We start from the raw sequence: 17,406 nt of genomic DNA on the forward strand, positions 1-17,406 counted from the left end.
GATACTAAGCCCAGACATTCGTCCAACGTAATGCTACCAATCAGCGCAGAGCCGAGAGGAGCTCGCACGTCCCGACTCCAGGCCAGAATTTTGCACCCCCACCCTCTGTCCCCAAATGGGATGGGCAGGTCTGGAGGAGGAGCGAAGAGAGCTCGGGGAGGCGTTAAGGCAGAGATGGGTTCGCGTCTCTAAAACATACACAGATCAAAGCCGCAGCCGCGGCGGCCTTACTTTCCGGGAGCTTCATCCCCTCGTGGGCGGAGAGAAGCGAAGGAGCCAGGCTCTGCTCCAGCAGAAGGGCAACCACCCGGCCCTACCCGGGCTCAGCGCCGAGCCTCTCGGAGGTCCCGCCTCCCGGGGACTTTCTAGGCCGGTCGGCGCTTCGGCGACACAGGCAGAAGGGCGGCCGCCAACGGCGCCAGTGGCTTAGGCATCTACCGCATTGCCTGACCCGAAGCGCGGGCCCGACCTGTGCCCCTGCCTTGGACTCTTGCGCTGCAAGCGTGCTATAGAAGGCCAGGTAACCAGTGTTCAGTGACTAGGCGGTGGAGACGGGCCGCGAGCGCCGCACAAGGCCTCGAAGCCCCCGGGGCCACTGGCGCTTGCCGCAGCTCGCCGCTTCCGGCTCCTCCCTGTTGTGCGTAAAGCGCGTGGGCCTGGACGCCCGGAGCCAGCGCGGTGAGGACCATGTTGCTTCCGAACATCCTGCTCACCGGTCAGGCGCGCGGCGGGGAGGCGCTGGGCGGCGGGGTAGTCCGAGGGCGCCGAGTGCCGTGGGGCGTCGGGCGCCTGAAGGGGTGCCGTTCGGTGTTCTGTTTCGAGGCTAGTGGAGGGCCGCGCGGCGTGGCAGTTGTCGGGGCCTCGAGACCGGTTCCTCCGACCGTTGCGGGAGGCGGGGTAGGGGGCGGGGAATGTTGATTTTGTTGGCCCGAGGCCGCTCGGTCAGAGAGGGAGACTTGTTCAGGTCCCCTTTCTGGCAAACTGCCGAATCTTTCGGAATCTGGTTTTTGTTTGTAAAATTCTGTTAATTTCTTATTTAGCAGGGTTGTCTGTAGAATTTTAGCGAGGTAATGTAATTTACTATCTGACCCTTAGTAGGTCTTTTAATGCTGGACGCCTTGTCCTTAGGCCTTCATGGGCTGTATTTCATTTTCCTTTGTATCTGACAATCACATTTGGGTAAAAGGGTTCGAATATTTATAGGGTAGGGTAATTAACTTGCCGTGTACGTTTGTTGAATTAGCATCAGAAGCTTTTTTACTGTAAAATTCCCGGGGTGAAAGATAGCCGTCTTTCATACTGGCTAAATTTTTTCCATAAGTAATTTCTTAATTTTTTTATTTTTTTTAAAGATTCTGTTTATTTGACAGAGAGAGACAGTGAGAGAGGGAACATAACCAGGAGTGGGAGAGGGAGAAGCAGGCTCCCCGCTGAGCAGGGAGCCCGATGCGGGTCTCGATCCCAGGACCCTGGGATCATGACCTGAGCCGAAGGCAGACTTTTAACGACTGAGCCACCCAGGCGCCCCAGTAATTTCTTAACTTTTTAAAAATTAAAGCAAATAAATGATGGTAATTTGAGATGGCTAGTGTTACTCTGGGAGTATCCGTTATGGTGGCAGGCAGTCTGCGAATTGGTATCAGAATCCCCCAAGCCCCACTCCTGACAGATCAAATACACTTGGTGAGATTCTGTTATGCAATAGGCTTTGAGTAGTTTTTGATTAGGTTATAGTGTATATTAATTCACAGAGAATTGCTAATTAGGACATTTTTCATTTCAGTTGTTGAAAACTTTAAAAGGGGTAGATAGGTGGCTAAAGTCTAACAAGTATCTGTGGCTTGTCTTACAGGTACACCAGGGGTTGGAAAAACCACGCTAGGCAAAGAACTTGCATCGAGATCAGGACTGAAATACATTAATGTGGGTGATTTAGCTCGAGAAGGTAAGGGATACACTGGCGTTGGTTTTAAAAAAAGAGAGTAGGTAATGGAATGTTAGTACTATACTTGTGAGAGGGTACAAAAAGCAGAGACAGTGCCATTAAGGAATTTATGCTCTGTTGGAAACCGGTAGAAAGAGAACGTAATATTTTTTATTTTTATTTTTATTTTTTTTTAAAGATTTTATTTATTTATTTGAGAGAGAGAATGAGATAGAGCATGAGAGGGGGGAGGGTCAGAGGGAGAAGCAGACTCCCCGCTGAGCAGGGAGCCCGATGCGGGACTCGATCCCGGGACTCCAGGATCATGACCTGAGCCGAAGGCAGTTGCTTAACCAACTGAGCCACCCAGGCGCCCGAAAGAGAACGTAATATGTATGTAGTACGATGTCTTGGTTGTTTTGACCATTCTACCCCATCCTGCCCCACTTTGTTGGCCAGTAGTTCTGAATGGTAATAATTGGGAAGGCTTCCATGAAGAGATGGGACCTGGGGAGAATGTTTTTGAGATGGGCAAACACATAAAGGTTTGGATGGTACCAAGCATATTTGTGGAGATGGTGAGTATAGATCTCACTGGAAGGACAGATTATTTTGAACTCAGTCAGTAGGACATGACTTGTTCTATGGTTTCTTCTTAGCTTCATTTGATAGTTCATGCCTGCACACAACTGCACATTATTCTAAAGTGATAAATGTTTTTATTTTACCTTGTTTTCTCCCAGTCTTTTATGACTGCCTTATTTGTGTCTTCATTTTTTTATTCTGTTATGATTTGTACAGGATAGAAATTCAATAAATTTAAAGGGAACTTTTAAGTGTTCCTCTTTAAATTAAAAAGATATAACATTTAACAATTTTAAATATATTTTCAAAAACTTAACAGTATTTAAAATTTTTGAAGTTCCTGACAGTTGCTACTAAAGTAACTATTTCAGATTTGATCTAATGTACATATTTTTTTCAAATGATCTAAAGTCTGATCAACGGATATCATGGAGTCTGGCAAGATGGCTTCTCCCAAGAGCATGCCGAAAGATGCACAGATGATGGCACAAATCCTGAAGGATATGGGGATTACAGAATATGAGCCAAGAGTTATAAATCAGATGTTGGAGTTTGCCTTCCGATATGTGACCACAATTCTAGATGATGCGAAAATTTATTCAAGCCATGCTAAGAAAGCCACTGTTGATGCAGATGATGTGCGATTGGCCATCCAGTGTCGTGCTGATCAGTCTTTTACCTCTCCTCCCCCAAGAGATTTTTTATTAGATATTGCAAGGCAAAGAAATCAAACTCCTTTGCCATTAATCAAGCCATATTCAGGCCCCAGGTTGCCACCTGATAGATACTGCCTGACTGCTCCAAACTATAGACTTAAGTCTTTACAAAAAAAGGCATCTACTTCTGCGGGAAGAATAACAGTTCCACGGTTAAGTGTTGGTTCAGTTACTAGCAGACCAAGTACTCCCACGCTTGGCACACCAACCCCACAAACCATGTCTGTGTCAACTAAAGTAGGGACTCCAATGTCTCTCACAGGGCAAAGGTTTACAGTACAGATGCCCACATCACAGTCCCCAACTGTAAAAGCATCAATTCCTGCAACATCCGCAGTTCAGAATGTTCTGATTAATCCATCATTAATTGGGTCTAAAAACATTCTTATTACCACTAACATGGTGTCATCACAAAATACTGCCAATGAATCATCAAATGCATTGAAAAGAAAACGAGAAGATGATGATGATGACGATGATGATGACGATGATGACTATGATAATTTGTAATCTAGCCTTGATGCTTGTAACATGTATACTTGGTCTTGAAACCATTGTACTGAGATTAAACATGCATGCTGGGTATTTTCAAGTTGTGTTGTAGAAAACTTAAACGGCATTTAATGAGTAAATATGGTTATCCTTTCCGCTTGAGATGTTGGGTTTTCTTTAATAGGATTAGTAATGGTTATTCATCATCCTTTAAGTGTAAAAATAAAAATGTTCATCAATTTGATCATCGGTACTTTGGCAGTTATGTTTTTAGAGCAGTTTTCTTACGTGTCAACAACAGGAATAAACTTGAAGTTGTGATCTGTTCATAAACAGTAAAGTGGTACTTCTAGTGTCTTCAGATGTTTATTTTTTTTAAGATTTTATTTGAGAGGGAGCGAAGACAGAGACAGAGTGGTGAGGAGAAGCAGAGGAAGAGGGAGAAGCAGACTCCATGCTGAGTGCAGAGCCCGACGTGGGGCTTGATCTCATGACCCTGAGATCATGACCTGAGCTCAGATCAAGAGTCAGACGCTTGACTGACTGAGCCACCCAGGCGCCCCTTCAGATGTTTGGATCACAGTATGATCTCTGGTGTATAAGTCACTCTTATGGCTCCATTTCTAAGATTGCTGAAGTGTTAACCATGTCTCTTTTTTGGAGAGTCCACTTCATCTGTTTGGATTTCTCTTCTTCAGTCACTCAGCCTCTTCCTTGGTCCTGTTTTTCTATCTCTAGTTATATTTAAGGACCCTTGGTGTGTCTCCCAGAATGTCCCCACTTTAAAAATTTTTTTCCATTATCCCTTTTTGCAGCTCACTTTTGCACATCTTAGCTTTGTCATATTTTTGGTACTATAAGTCAGTATCACGCTCATATTTTTAATCCAGGTCTGGTATTTAAGAACAGTTAATAAAACTTAGGTATTTGCTTGCTGTTTTACATGGCTAGTCAGTCTCCCATTTTATACCTATATAAAATCTGGTTTTCTTCCTTTGCCTGTTGAACTTTACAGTCTCTGACAAGTGATTTCAGTCACATAGTTGTCAATTTCAGTCTTCCAGTTTATCTTACCCACTGAATTTAACATTTTTAAACTTAATGAAGTTGCTGTATAACCTACTACGAATAGTACTGAGAGGAACAGTAACACTAGACATTTGGTTCCTTTCATACTTGTACTCGACACTGTTTTTAGCCAGTGTATGTACACCTAACTGTGTATAGTCCCAAATGTCCTCTGTGGTTTTTAAAGATTTTATTTATCCATTTGAGAGAGAGTGTGCACGCACAAAGCAGGGGGAGGGGCAGAGGGAGAGGGAGAAGCCGGCTCCCCGCTGAGCAGGGAACTGGATTGGGGGGCGGACCTCGATCCCAGGACCCTAGGCTCATGACCTGAGCTGAAGGCAGATGCTTAACCAATTGAGCCACTCAGGCGCCCCAGATGAGGTTCTTTATAAGGTTGTTCATAATGTGCTAGATTGGTTTTTTTTTTCCCCCAGATGCCATTTGAATATATCTAAAAATCTTTTTTTTAATATCTGAAATTCTTAACTAGAAAATATGCCAAGATAAAATCTTAACTAGAAAATATACTGAGACACCTGTCCTCATTTTTCTCAAATAGTGATATATTTTAAGGGAAACCATGTAAACATCTATAAAGCAGTGGTTCTGAGATAAGTGTGATTTTGCCCTTCAGGGGACATTTGGCAATTTCTGGAGATTTGATAGTCAAGACTGGGGTTGAGGCCAGGGATTCTATTGAATATCCCACAATTCACAGAATAGCCCTCCACTCCTATAAAATCAAGCTCAAAATGTCAGTAGTATTTGAGATTATGAAACCGTGGTATAAAGAAGACAAAAAGCCACCCTGGTTTTAAATAAATGTGTCTAAATGGAGTTTATTGCCATTCTAGTAATCCTGTTGAATGTAAGAGATCATTCGTAGGCCATTTGGAACCAAGGCAGGAAAAATTAGGTGGGGAATTAAGTTTAATAAAATTATTGGGAATCGTAAATATGGTGTGGCTAAGGATGCTTTTCTTACCCTTGTTATTCCCAGTCTCAGATTCTTCCTCACTTGATATCCTTTCCCATATGCAATCACTTAGTTACACTTAGCAGCACCCCTAATTTTCCTGCCACAAGATTATCAGTCTTCAGCCTCTGTTCGTAAACCCCAGGATTCCCATAGGTCTAGACAAAGTATTATATTAACATTGGATCCATTGGAAACTGGTTGTGAAGCACAGCTGAGCCCTCAACACTTAAAATCTTGATCTTTTTCTAACCCAGGAGTTGGCAGGCTGCTGCTGTTTTTTATAGGAACCACACTAGCTGAAGACTAGCCCACAAAGCCTGAAGTATTTACTGTCTGGCCTTTTACAGAAAAAGTTTGCCATCCTGGTCCTAACCTCTTTATCCCGTTTTTTCCCTCCACTGGAAGGCTTTGAAACGAACCTCTATGGGCCCCTCCAGCACTGCTGTCTCCCAGTCTGCATGTGATCCTCTCTCTCGCACCATATACTTCTTTTTTTTAAAAGATTTTATTTATTTGAGAGAGAGAGAGAGCATGGGGAGGAGAGGGGCAGAGGGAGAAGCAGACTCCCTGCTGAGCAGGGAACCCTATACGGGGCTTAATCCTGGGGTCACAGCTGGACAGGTGCTTAACTGACTGAGCCACCCAGGGCCCCCCCCCCCCCATATACTTCTTTCCCCACGATTTCAATGCAGCTATATTGTAATTTTGCCCCTCCCTTTAGTAATCTCATCCACTCTGGACCAGTCACTCCCTTTTAAAAGAGCCTAACTCCAAGACACCTACGAAAGGTAGCCACCTTGGTAGTTCCCAGACCTCTCCAAACTAATAGACTTAAAAAGCACATGCTCTGAGGGCGCCTGTGTGGCTCAGTTGGTTAGGTGACTGCCTTCGGCTCAGGTCATGATCCTGGAGTCCCTGGATTGAGTCCCGCATTGGGCTCCCTGCTCGGCAGGGAGTCTGCTTCTCCCTCTGACCCTCCCCCATCTCATGTGCTCTCTCTCTCTCATTCTCTCAAATAAATTTAAAAAATCTTAAAAAAAAAAAAAAAGCACATACTCTGAAGTCCTACCTGAACTTGCCCACTCGTGATTCCTGTTCCCCACGCATAGAGACACATTCAAACATTACACAGATGCATTTGCCCTGTAAATCTTGATGGTTTGCCTAAATATGATCCCCATCCCATTTTAAAGCCCATTTCTGCTGAATCTCCTACTCTTTAGTATCTTTTCCTTCCCTCTTTATTATTGTCCTTTAAAAAAAAAAAGAGGGAAAAAGAATAAATAAGACTTGAATTTTTTCTGATAAAGTCCATCTTCCATAATATATAGATGATGAACGGTCATACTTTGCCTTCAGCCTTCCCTGCAGCCACTCTCCTGAGTCCCCTTCAGTCTATGCACAGCGCACTTACTGTTCCTCAGACACTGGTAATTGACCTCCATGTCTTTATATGTGCTATTCTATTTTAAGAGTTTTATTTATTTATTCATTTGAGAGAGAGAGCACGCACATGAGAGGGGGGAGGGAGGGTCAGAGGGAGAAGCAGACTTGATCCCGGGACTCCAGGATCATGACCTGAGCCAAAGGCAGTCACTTAACCAACTGAGCCACCCAGGGGCCCTGCTCTTCCTTAAAAGGCCCACTCAAAAGTCACATTTTGTTGCTAACTTTTCTAAGTAGATTTCATTGTGCTTTATCTACATAAAAGGTCAGGTATTAAAGTACTCAATCCTTCCAAGCCAATTAACTTCTTGTACTAGTTGCGTCACAGACATAAGCTTCTTGTTGGATTGAAGTGAATAAATGTTTCCAAAGTAAGAAATCTGAAGGTCACCTGGCTGGCTCTGTGGATAGAGCATGCAACTCTTGATCTCAGGGTTGAGTTCAGGCCCCATGTTGGGCATGGAGCCTACTTAAAAAAAAATTAGGGGTACCTGGGTGGCTCAGTCAGTTAAGCGTCTGCCTTCGGTTTGGGTCATGATTCCAGGGTCCTGGGATTGAGCCCCACAGTGAGCTCCCTGCTTAACAGGGAGTCTGCTTCTCCTCCTCCTGCTCCTCCCCCCTCACTGCTCATGGCCTCTGTCTCTCTCAAATAAATAAATAAAATCTTTTTTAAAAATTGTATAAAGTAAGAAATCTGAAAATGTTTTAGTATTGGCAACAGCACCAAAATAGATAGCTAGCATCCCAGTATCATTAAATAACAGCTTTCATGTGAGTGTATAAATTCTAGGATGGCAGTTAAAGAAAATGTAATTTTATAGTTTAACAACAGCTGGGAAGATCTTTTGAAGTAAGAACTTACCATTTAACTGGCCCCACAATCATTTTTCTTCTGCAACTAACCTAACTTTAAATAAATCATAAAAATTTGTTGAGAAAATTAATTTTCTAAGCTTTTGGTACTTTAATCAATTCAAGCCTTTTCATCTCTTCTAGATTAGGACCCTATACATTTACAACTCTAAATTTGACTTCCAACTGAAACTTTCTGAAGTAGCATATGTTAAAAAAAATTAAAAGCGGGGCGCCTGGGTGGCTCAAGACGTTAAGCGTCTGCCTTCGGCTCAGGTCATGATCCCAGGGTCCTGAGATCGAGCCCTGCATCGGGCTCCCTGCTCGGTGGGAAGCCTGCTTCTCCCTCTCCCACTCCCCCTGCTTGTGTTCCCTCTCTCGCTGTGTCTCTCTCTGTCAAATAAATAAATAAAATCTTAAAAAAAAAAAAAGCATACATTTTTCCCTTTTTTGGGGAAATTTGAAATGAAGTTTAGAATCCATTTCTCCATTCCCTGTGGTACAGGTTATAATAATCAGTCATCTAAAATTCTGCAGTAGCCTTGATCTGGTGTCCCTGCTTCTGGATTTGCTTCTTTTCAATTCATTCTCTACACAGAAATCAAGATTATTTTTAAATATTTGTAATTGATCAGGTCATTTCATGATTAAAATGCTTTAATGATTTTACTTTGCCTTGGGATAAAGTCTAACTCTGCAACCTTTAAGGCCCTTTTTGATCTGGCCTCAATTTACCTGACCCTTTATCATCTATTTTCCAACTAGTCTAAGAGACTTTCCCTCCCTTGAGTCCTCCCCTCCTAATTCTCTCTGGCTTTGAATATCTTTTTTCTGTGTTGAAAATAGTCCTCCCTACTTTTTCCCTCCGGTTACTGCTTCAAGTCTCCCCTTAAGTCACTTGCTCCAGGAAGCCTCCCCTGATATCCCATGTTTATGTTCCTAACATAATAGGTGTCCATACTTCTGCTCTTATAACACCAGGAATCATAAACATTAAAGTATTATCCTAGTATAATTTCTAGGTTACTTGTCTGTCCTCTCTCATTTTATTGTAAACTCTTTGAGGGAAAGACAATGTTTGCCTTCCTGGTCATTTTGCTAACGATTAAATCCTTATTAACCCTACAGACACTTATACATGGTATTTGATAAATGTTTTTTTTTTTTTAAGTGAATATTTGAAAGCTTGGATTACACTACTAAACTACATTAACATGATTTAAGAAATCCTGCATTTCAGCATTGCAGTATAAAGACTTTAATTCTAAGTTAATATTGCAGTAGTTGTCTTTATTTTTGACAGCATATATATTTTTTTTACTGTTATGTTAATCACCATACATTACATCATTAGTTTTTGATATAGTGTTCCATGATTCATTGTTTGCGTATAACAGCCAGTGCTCCATGCAGTACGTGCCCTCTTTAATACCCATCACCAGGCTAACCCATTCCCCCACCCGCCTCCCCTTTAGAACCCTCAGTTTGTTCCTCGGAGTCCATAGTCTCTCATGGTTCGTTTTCCCCTCCGATTTCCCCTTCATTTTCCCTTCCTTCTACTTCTTTTTTTTATTAACATATAATGTATTATTTGTTTCAGAGGTACAGGTCTGATTCAACAGTCTTACACAATTCACAGCGCTCACCATAGCACATACCCTCCCCAATGTCTATCACCCAGCCAGCCCATCCTCCCACCCCCCACCACGCCAGGAACCGTGTTTGTTTCCTGAGATTAAGACCTCCTCATATCAGTGAGGTCATATGATACATGTCTTTCTCTGATTGACTTATTTTGCTCAGCATAATACCCTCCAGTTTCATCCACGTCATTGCAAATGGCAAGATTTCATTCCTTTTGATGGCTGCATAATATTCCATTGTATATATATACACCACATCTTCTTTATCCATTCCTCTGTCGAGAGACATCTTGGCTCTTTCCATAGTTTGGCTGTTGTGGACATTGCTGACAGCATATATTTTTAATGATTTCACTAGTCTTAAAAGTCAAGGGTTTAAAATGTGAAGGAACAGGGCGCCTGGGTGGCTCAGTTGGTTAAGCGACTGCCTTCGGCTCAGGTCATGATCCTGGAGTCCCGGGATCGAGTCCCGCATCGGGCTCCCTGCTTAGCGGGGAGTCTGCTTCTCCCTCTGACCCTCCCCCCTCTCATGTGCTCTCTCTCTCTCAAATAAATGAATAAATAAAATCTTCTATAAAAAAATAAATGTGAAGGAACATCAGTATTTATCTACTTCAGATTCCAACATCGTACAAAATCAGCAGTAGGTATTAGATTTTGTTGCATTGTAAAAATAACACACAGAAGGGGCGTCTGGGTGGCTCAGTCGTTAGGCGTCTACCTTCGGCTCAGGTCGTGATCCCAGAGTCCTGCGATCGAGCCCCACATCGGGCTCCCTGCTCCGCGGGAAGCCTGCTTCTCCCTCTCCCACTCCCCCTGCTTGTGTTCCCTCTCTAGCTGTGTGTCTCTCTCTCTCAAATAAATAAAATCTTTTAAAAAATAATAATACACAGAAAAAGTACTCCAAATCCTAATTTATTTCCATCTTTTGTTTTTCTTCTAATCTTTGGCCCTGTTGCAGACAACTGTGAATTCTGCTTTTTGTTTTATCCTTTGTGTTGTAAGTATTTATCATGTGCAACCTAGTCTATACTACATAAAACTACCTTAATATTTACTTTAATTATATTTCATCAAATTAGAAAACCGAGATTTAAGTATTTCCTTATTGTTGAATGTTTTTTATCATTTTATCACTTAAAATTTTTTCAGGTTAGAAGTAAATGGTAGAGGAAATCTGTGAATGGCACATTTTTCTTTTTTTTTTTTTTTAAAGATTTTATTTATTTATTTGACAGAGAAGAGAGATAGTGAGAGCAAGAACATAAGCAGGGGGAGTGGGAGAGGGAGAAGCAGGCTTCCCGCTGAGCAGGGAGCCCGTTGTTGAGGCGCTCAATCTCACAACCCTGAGATCATGACCTGAACCAAAATCAAAAGTCGGATGTTTGACCGACTGAGCCACCCAGGTGTCCCTACCTTTGCCAAAATACCCAAAGGAGGGGCGCCTGGGTGGCTCAGTCGTTAAGCGTCTGCCTTCGGCTCAGGTCATGATCCCAGAGTCCTGGGATCGAGCCCCGCATCGGGCTCCCTGCTCAGGGGGAAGCCTGCTCCTCCCTCTCCCACTCCCCCTGCTTGTGTTCCCTCTCTCACTGTGTCTCTCTCTGTGAAATAAATAAAATCTTAAAAAAAAAATACCCAAAGGAAAGATGTGGGAAGACTATAGCATGCTCTTAGAGATGGCTAAAAGGATGGTCTAAGCCTGCCTTCTTACCGGTCTCTTAGAGATTCAGGTGAGGGTGGGATTATGTTTATTTATGTGGGAGAGAGCAGGAGCACAAGTAGGGGTGGAGAGGAGGGGCAGAGGGAGAGGAACAAGCAGACTCCCTGCTGAGCAGGGAGCCTGGGGAGCTTGGGGAACTCAAAGCAGGACTGGATCCCAGGACTCTGGGATCATGACCTGAGCTGAAGGCAGACGCTTAACCGACTGAGCCACCCAGGTGCTCCTATGTATCACCTTCTAAAGCAAGACATCTTTGAAAGCCAGTTTTGATTTGTTGGAAAATTCTAATGTGAGATTTAAATCTGCCTTCTTTATAACTGCCCATCATTCATGTTTTGCTTCCTGAAGTAAGATGTTTATTTAACCTGTGGGTTTTGGGGATACTGGAAATCTAGAAGTAACAACACTGTTCAGGAGCACTTGGGTTCTGACTCTTCTTCCCCAGTCCCCACGAAGATGTCACCTCTGTGACAGAGGGCTCATTCTTAGAAACAAGAATCTGTCGTTGCTTTTACTAAATTCCATCTCCTTAGCCTTATAAATGTGATACTTAATCTGCTGTTAATGTGTGTGTTTGTATTCATGTGTCCCCTCTTCCCACCAAACAGTAGCTCAACAAAAATAAAATACAATCCTCTTCTAACAGCCCCACAAATTCTGAAATTGTTTTTTAGTTGGTTTCAATTTTGGTAACTAAAATTGGTATCAGATAGATTGCTATCCAAGTTTCCTTTTAGATAAAATTCTAATTTATCAGTATTGCTCTTTGCATTTGGTGTCCATGTGACATCTACTGTGTTAGTGCCCTCTTCAGTCTCTAAAAGAGTAATTGATGATACATTTCCTCTCCTAGTGTCTAAAATTAATTGAAGACTACTGAGTTACTTAGAAAATACTACTTTACTTTAATATGCCAATGTAAATCTCTTTTAGGGCAGTTGTATGATGGCTATGATGAAGAGTATGAATGCCCCATTTTAGATGAAGACAGAGTAAGTACAATTTTTTTTTAATAAAGTATACTTCTTTTTTTGTTTGTTTTTAAAGAGAGAGAGAGAGAGAGAACACAAGGGGAGGGGCAGGAGCAGAGGGAGAGGGAGAGAGAATCTTAAGCAGGCTCCATGTCCAGCATGGAGCCTGACACGGGGCTTGATCTCACAATGCTGAGATCACGACCTGAGCCAAAATAAAAAATTGGACAATAACCAACTGAGCCACCCAGGTGCCCCTATAAAGTATACTTCTTAAAATTTAATAGGAAAGTTGACCTCATTTTTTTTTTAAGGAGCATTCTTTTTTTCCCTTTCTCACAGGTAGTTGATGAATTAGAAAACCAAATGAGCGAAGGTGGAGTTATTGTTGATTACCATGGTTGTGATTTCTTTCCTGAACGCTGGTTTCATATAGTTTTTGTGCTGCAAGCAGATAACAGTGTATTGTACAAAAGACTTGAAACAAGGTAAGAAAGGAAAAACGAATTCTTAAAGTATGATATAAACCTTTATTCGGATTCCTGAAATTGGCCAGTATTACCATGATAAAGGATTCTATTTGAAAATGTGATTTTTGGTCTCTCATTATAAACCATGTCTATATGGTACCAATGTTCTGAATCCAAAAGAAAAAGATTCATGTGTAAAACACAGGCAGTAGTTTATAACTGAGTAAATGAATACTGCAATTGACAGTTTGATTCAGTAAAATATACTATACAGCAACCCTATTTAGTCATGCTCTTTCCTTAATGTAAAACCTTACTGGGAAAACAGCCAAGCCAAGAACATACTCTTGACTACTGATTGAACATTACCCTCTCACATTATCCCCTCAACATGAATGGGAGAGTTTATGAAAAACGGACATGATAAATCAACATTTCACCACCTTTAAAATATATTTGAGTTGGTTCCTCCAAGAGGGCATCAGACTTAATCCAGAATAACCAAAAAAGAGAAAATTTTTATGGGAGACGTTTTTCCACTGTCTTTTGATTCAAGCTGGGAAAGATGGAGGTTCTAGAAGGATTTACAAGACAATCTCAGGAAGAAAGCTCCAAAAGTTTGCCCCTAAGTTCAGGATTAGAATATGAAGGTCTCACGGACGGTGGTAGTCAGCTGTCACTAACCATCACTGCGTGGGATACTTGCAAAATCCTTGCACCAAGGAATATAGTAGCAAATACACAGAGAGAGTTGGAGCTAGACCTGAAACTTTAATCATCTTTCTTTTGGCAGTGAAAAGCCATTAAAAGTATTTTAAATGGGAAGAGAGACCATAATGGTACACATCGTTTTCTCAAACAAGCCAATTTAAAATTTTTATTAAAAATTACTGTTTTGGGACACCTGGCTGGCTCAGTACAGCATGTGACTTTTTTAAAAATATTTTATTTATTTATTCGAGAGAGAGAGAGAGACAGCGAGAGCAGGAACACAAGCAGGGGCATAGGGAGAGGGAGAAGCAGGCTCCCCGCCGAACAGAGAGCCCAATGCGGGGCTCGATTGCAGGACCCTGGGATCATGACCTGAGCTGAAGGCAGCCGCTTACCCGACTGAGCCACCCAGGCGCCCCACAGCATGTGACTCTTGATCTTGTGGTTGTAAGTTAGAGCCCAGGTTGGGTGTAGAGATTACTTAAAAATAAAATCTTAAAAAAAAAAAAATCACTGTTTTATGTAAATAGCCAGACTGACAAGGTCTGAAAAAGCTATGAGAGCTAGTCTTCTGTTTTTAGCCACTGAAAAAGTTACAAAGTAATCATCTTTAAAAAAACAGCTTTACTAAGTTCACATACATAAAATGTACCCATTTGAAGTATACAATTCAGTGATTTTTAGTATGTTCACAGAATTATGCATCCATTACTACAACCAATTTTAGAAAATGCTCATTGTCCCCCTCCTCCCAAAAAACCTGTACCCATTAGCCGTCACTCTCCATATATCCCCAGTCCCCCAGTCCTAGGCAACTGGTAATTTACCTTCTATCTCTGGATCTGCCTATTCTGGACATTTTATATAAATGAAATCAGTATGTGGTCTTTTGTGGCTTTTATTTAGCATAATGTTTCAGGGTTCATCTGTGTTGCAGCATGTATCAGTACTTCATTTCTTTTTTTTATCAAATACTATTCCATCGTATGGATATACCATATCTTATTTATCCATTGATCAGATTATAGATGTTTGGGTTGTTTCCATTTTTGGCTATTATAAATAATACTGCTATGAATATCCGTGCCTGTGGTTTTGTGTGGACATTATGTGTTCATTTATCTTGGATATGGAATTTAAGAATGGGACTGCTGGGTGATATGGTAACACGTTTAGCCTTTTGAGGAACTGTTAGACTGTTTTCCAGAGTGGCTGCACCAATTTACCTTCCCAAGAGCAATGTATGAAGCCTCTAGTATTTCCACATCCTTGAGAACACTGGTTATCGTCTTTTTGATTGTAGCCTTCCCAGTGGATATAAAGTAGTATCTCATTGTGGTTTTGATTTGCATTTCCTTGATCACTATGATTTTGAACATTTTTTCATTTGCTTACTGTCCATTTGCTTACTGTGTATCTTCTTGGGAGAAAGAGCTCTTCAGATTCTTTGCCCAATTTTTTATTGGGTTATTCTTTTTTTAATTAAGTTATAAGAGTTGTGTATTTTAGATGCAAATCTCTTATCAGATACTTGATGTGCAAAAATTTCCTCCCATTCTGTTGTATTTTCATAAAGCTAATCACCTTTTAAGTAGTTCAATTGAATCTTGTTACAAGGTTGAACTAATTTGAATTTGAATATTTTCTTTATCTTTTTCATTAGCTGATTAGTTGGCTAATTTACATATCTGCCTAAAGATTATGTAAGTTAATTTCTTTAAATGTCTTTGGAATTGGGAAAGCATAAATAGATCTATCTGTATGATCAAGTACCCAATTATATATATAGTATATATAGGATTCCCATCATAAGTATTCCATTTTTTAAATAGATTTTACTTTTAAGTAATCTCTGCATCCAATGTGGGGCTTATAACCCCGAGATCAAGAGTCACATGCTCCACTGACTGAGCCAGCCAGGCGCACCCCCATGAGTATTTCATTTTTATATGCCATCTAGTTATTTTATCTGTCTATATCTTAGCTCCTCTAATGCTTTTGAAATCTAGGACCACAGCTATAGACTTATTTCATAGCTCAATATCTGTGGTACGTAGATATGTTTGCTAATTGAGTGGATGACGAATTGTGGGGAGAAAATTAAGATAAACCTAAACACTGGACCTTAGTTTAACCCTCTTGTCAAAAAAGTCTCTCATATTTACAGGTGCCAGTCTTATTTTCTCAAGGTAAATAGACTACAAGAAGTATTTTTGCATGATTTTTCATGTATTTAAAAGTGTCCAGTTTCTAGTATGTTTCTAAACTTCCAGTTAATGTCATTCAGTTTGCTTTTTGTTTTCTCCTCATTGCCTTCCAGGGGTTATAATGAAAAGAAACTAAAAGAAAATATTCAGTGTGAAATTTTTCAAGTTCTTTATGAAGAAGCATTAGCATCCTACAAGGAAGAAATAGTACATCAACTGCCCAGCAATAAACCGGAAGATCTAGAGGATAATATCAATCAGATATTGAAGTGGATTGAGCAGTGGATCAAGGATCATAGCTCCTGACTTATAAGACTGGCCACTTTACAACCACTCTTGTTATATCCCTGCCATAATGAATAAATTGTCCAGTTATCAGTAAAACTTTCTTATTAAGATTGTGCTGCAGGACTAGTAGATGGATAATCTAAAGGTTTATGTTTGGGCTTTTTTTCTCCACGAGAAAGCAAAACATTCTCAAGTATAGTATATATAATATCATTAAGGATTTAAAGTAAAAACTGTCATCTTAAATGCTTCAACTGCTGAAGAATAAATAAATCTGACCAAATGGGTGGCTATCTTCTAAGCTGGTTACAAAAGAAAATGAAGATGATCCCTTAAAATAAAACTTAAGACTAAGGATAAAACATCAGAGTTTTCATTTTTATTTCTTAAAAAAACAAACACATGATTAAGTGGTAATGCTTATACTCTGTATAAAAACCAAAAGGTACAAAAGAGTATCCTGGAAAGGTAGATTTCCCTTCCAGGCCGTCCCTATTCTTCAGCCACCCAGACACCCCCCCCCTCCCATTAGGAAGTAATGTTGCTGGTTTCTGGTGTCTCTTTTCAAGAGATTTTATGCCTGGGAAGTGTGTGTGTATGGTAGTTTCTTTAAGCATGTGGAAGCATGCTGTGTATGCTGTTCTGTTTTGGTTTTTTTTTTTCATTTAATATGTTATGGAGAGTATATCATCTCAGAACATACAGACCTCCCTATTCTTTTAAATTAAGGTAAAATTCACCATTTAAAAGTGCACAATTGACTGGCTTTTATTATACTCACAAGAATGTGCAGCCATCACACATTAACTGTTACTATCTAATTCCATATATAACATTTTTATCACCCCACCCAAAAGAAGTCCCGTACTATTAGCAGTCACTTCCCATTTTTCCCTTCTCTCAGCCCCTTGGAATCACTGATTTGTCTATATGGAATTTGCATATTCTGGGCATTTCATATAAATGGAATCATACAATATGTGGTCTTTTGTGCCTGGCTTCTCTGACTTAGCATAATATTTTAAGAGTCATCCATGTTGTAGCCTGTACCAGCACCTCATTTTTATAATCAAATAATATTCCACTGTATGTATCACCTTTTGTTGATGCATTCCATCAGTTACATGATTGGCTTGTATCCATTCTGGGTATTATGAATTATGCTCTGAACATATGTGTACATGTTTTTTTGTGGATGTAGGTTTTCAATTCTCTTGGGTATACAGGGAAATTGCTGGGTCATACTGCAACTGAGTTTAACTTTTTGAGGAAATACCAAACTGTTTTTGCAAAGTGGTTGCATTACTTTACATTCCCACCATCTATGTAATAGG

General features: G+C 40.7%; 3 protein-coding genes across 7 annotated transcripts in view; 2 read left to right on the top strand and 1 right to left on the bottom strand.

Moving 5' to 3' along the window:
• RAD17 (RAD17 checkpoint clamp loader component) overlaps positions 1 to 318 on the bottom strand; it is a 33,163-nt gene extending 32,845 nt beyond the window's left edge. The window contains exon 1 of one of the 3 annotated variants that reach the window (XM_032404264.1): positions 232 to 318. Coding sequence is in view for 1 of the 3 variants with exons in the window: in XM_032404263.1 (XP_032260154.1) it covers positions 232 to 247 (16 nt within the window). In the remaining 2 variants the exon portion in view is untranslated. Of the gene's footprint in view, positions 1 to 199 lie in introns of all 3 variants that reach the window. The other 2 variants (XM_032404263.1, XM_032404265.1) reach the window with 2 other exon arrangements.
• Positions 319 to 568: 250 nt separating this feature from the next.
• On the top strand, positions 569 to 17,091 carry AK6 (adenylate kinase 6). Its single transcript, XM_032404269.1, has 5 exons — positions 569 to 715; positions 1,853 to 1,945; positions 12,359 to 12,417; positions 12,739 to 12,884; positions 15,898 to 17,091. The coding sequence occupies exons 1-5, from the start codon at positions 688 to 690 to the stop codon at positions 16,088 to 16,090; spliced, it is 519 nt and encodes a 172-aa protein (XP_032260160.1). The 5' UTR covers positions 569 to 687; the 3' UTR covers positions 16,091 to 17,091.
• Positions 603 to 3,955, top strand: TAF9 (TATA-box binding protein associated factor 9). 3 transcript variants are annotated; one of them, XM_032404266.1, is made up of 3 exons: positions 603 to 715; positions 1,853 to 1,945; positions 2,921 to 3,955. In XM_032404266.1, the coding sequence occupies exon 3, from the start codon at positions 2,938 to 2,940 to the stop codon at positions 3,733 to 3,735; it is 798 nt and encodes a 265-aa protein (XP_032260157.1). In that variant the 5' UTR covers positions 603 to 715; positions 1,853 to 1,945; positions 2,921 to 2,937; the 3' UTR covers positions 3,736 to 3,955. The 3 variants fall into 3 exon arrangements, with proteins under 3 accessions (XP_032260157.1, XP_032260158.1, XP_032260159.1); XM_032404267.1 differs by lacking the exon at positions 603 to 715 and adding an exon at positions 722 to 822; XM_032404268.1 differs by lacking the exon at positions 603 to 715 and adding an exon at positions 823 to 897.
• Positions 17,092 to 17,406: the final 315 nt, after the last annotated feature.

The sequence above is a fragment of the Phoca vitulina genome, unplaced genomic scaffold, assembly GCF_004348235.1.
Source record: "Phoca vitulina isolate PV1807 unplaced genomic scaffold, GSC_HSeal_1.0 scaffold6, whole genome shotgun sequence".
NCBI lineage: Eukaryota > Metazoa > Chordata > Mammalia > Carnivora > Phocidae > Phoca > Phoca vitulina.

What these genes read in the sequence shown, in the direction of transcription:
- AK6 (XM_032404269.1), top strand. Translation starts at nt 688, where the DNA reads ATGTTGCTTCCGAACATCCTGCTCACCG. An exon ending in TCCGAACATCCTGCTCACCG is followed by an intron (nt 716 to 1,852) that starts GTCAGGCGCGCG and finishes CTTGTCTTACAG; the next exon opens with GTACACCAGGGGTTGGAAAA. An exon ending in GGGTGATTTAGCTCGAGAAG is followed by an intron (nt 1,946 to 12,358) that starts GTAAGGGATACA and finishes AATCTCTTTTAG; the next exon opens with GGCAGTTGTATGATGGCTAT.
- TAF9 (XM_032404266.1), top strand. Translation starts at nt 2,938, where the DNA reads ATGGAGTCTGGCAAGATGGCTTCTCCCAAGAGCATGCCGAAAGATGCA.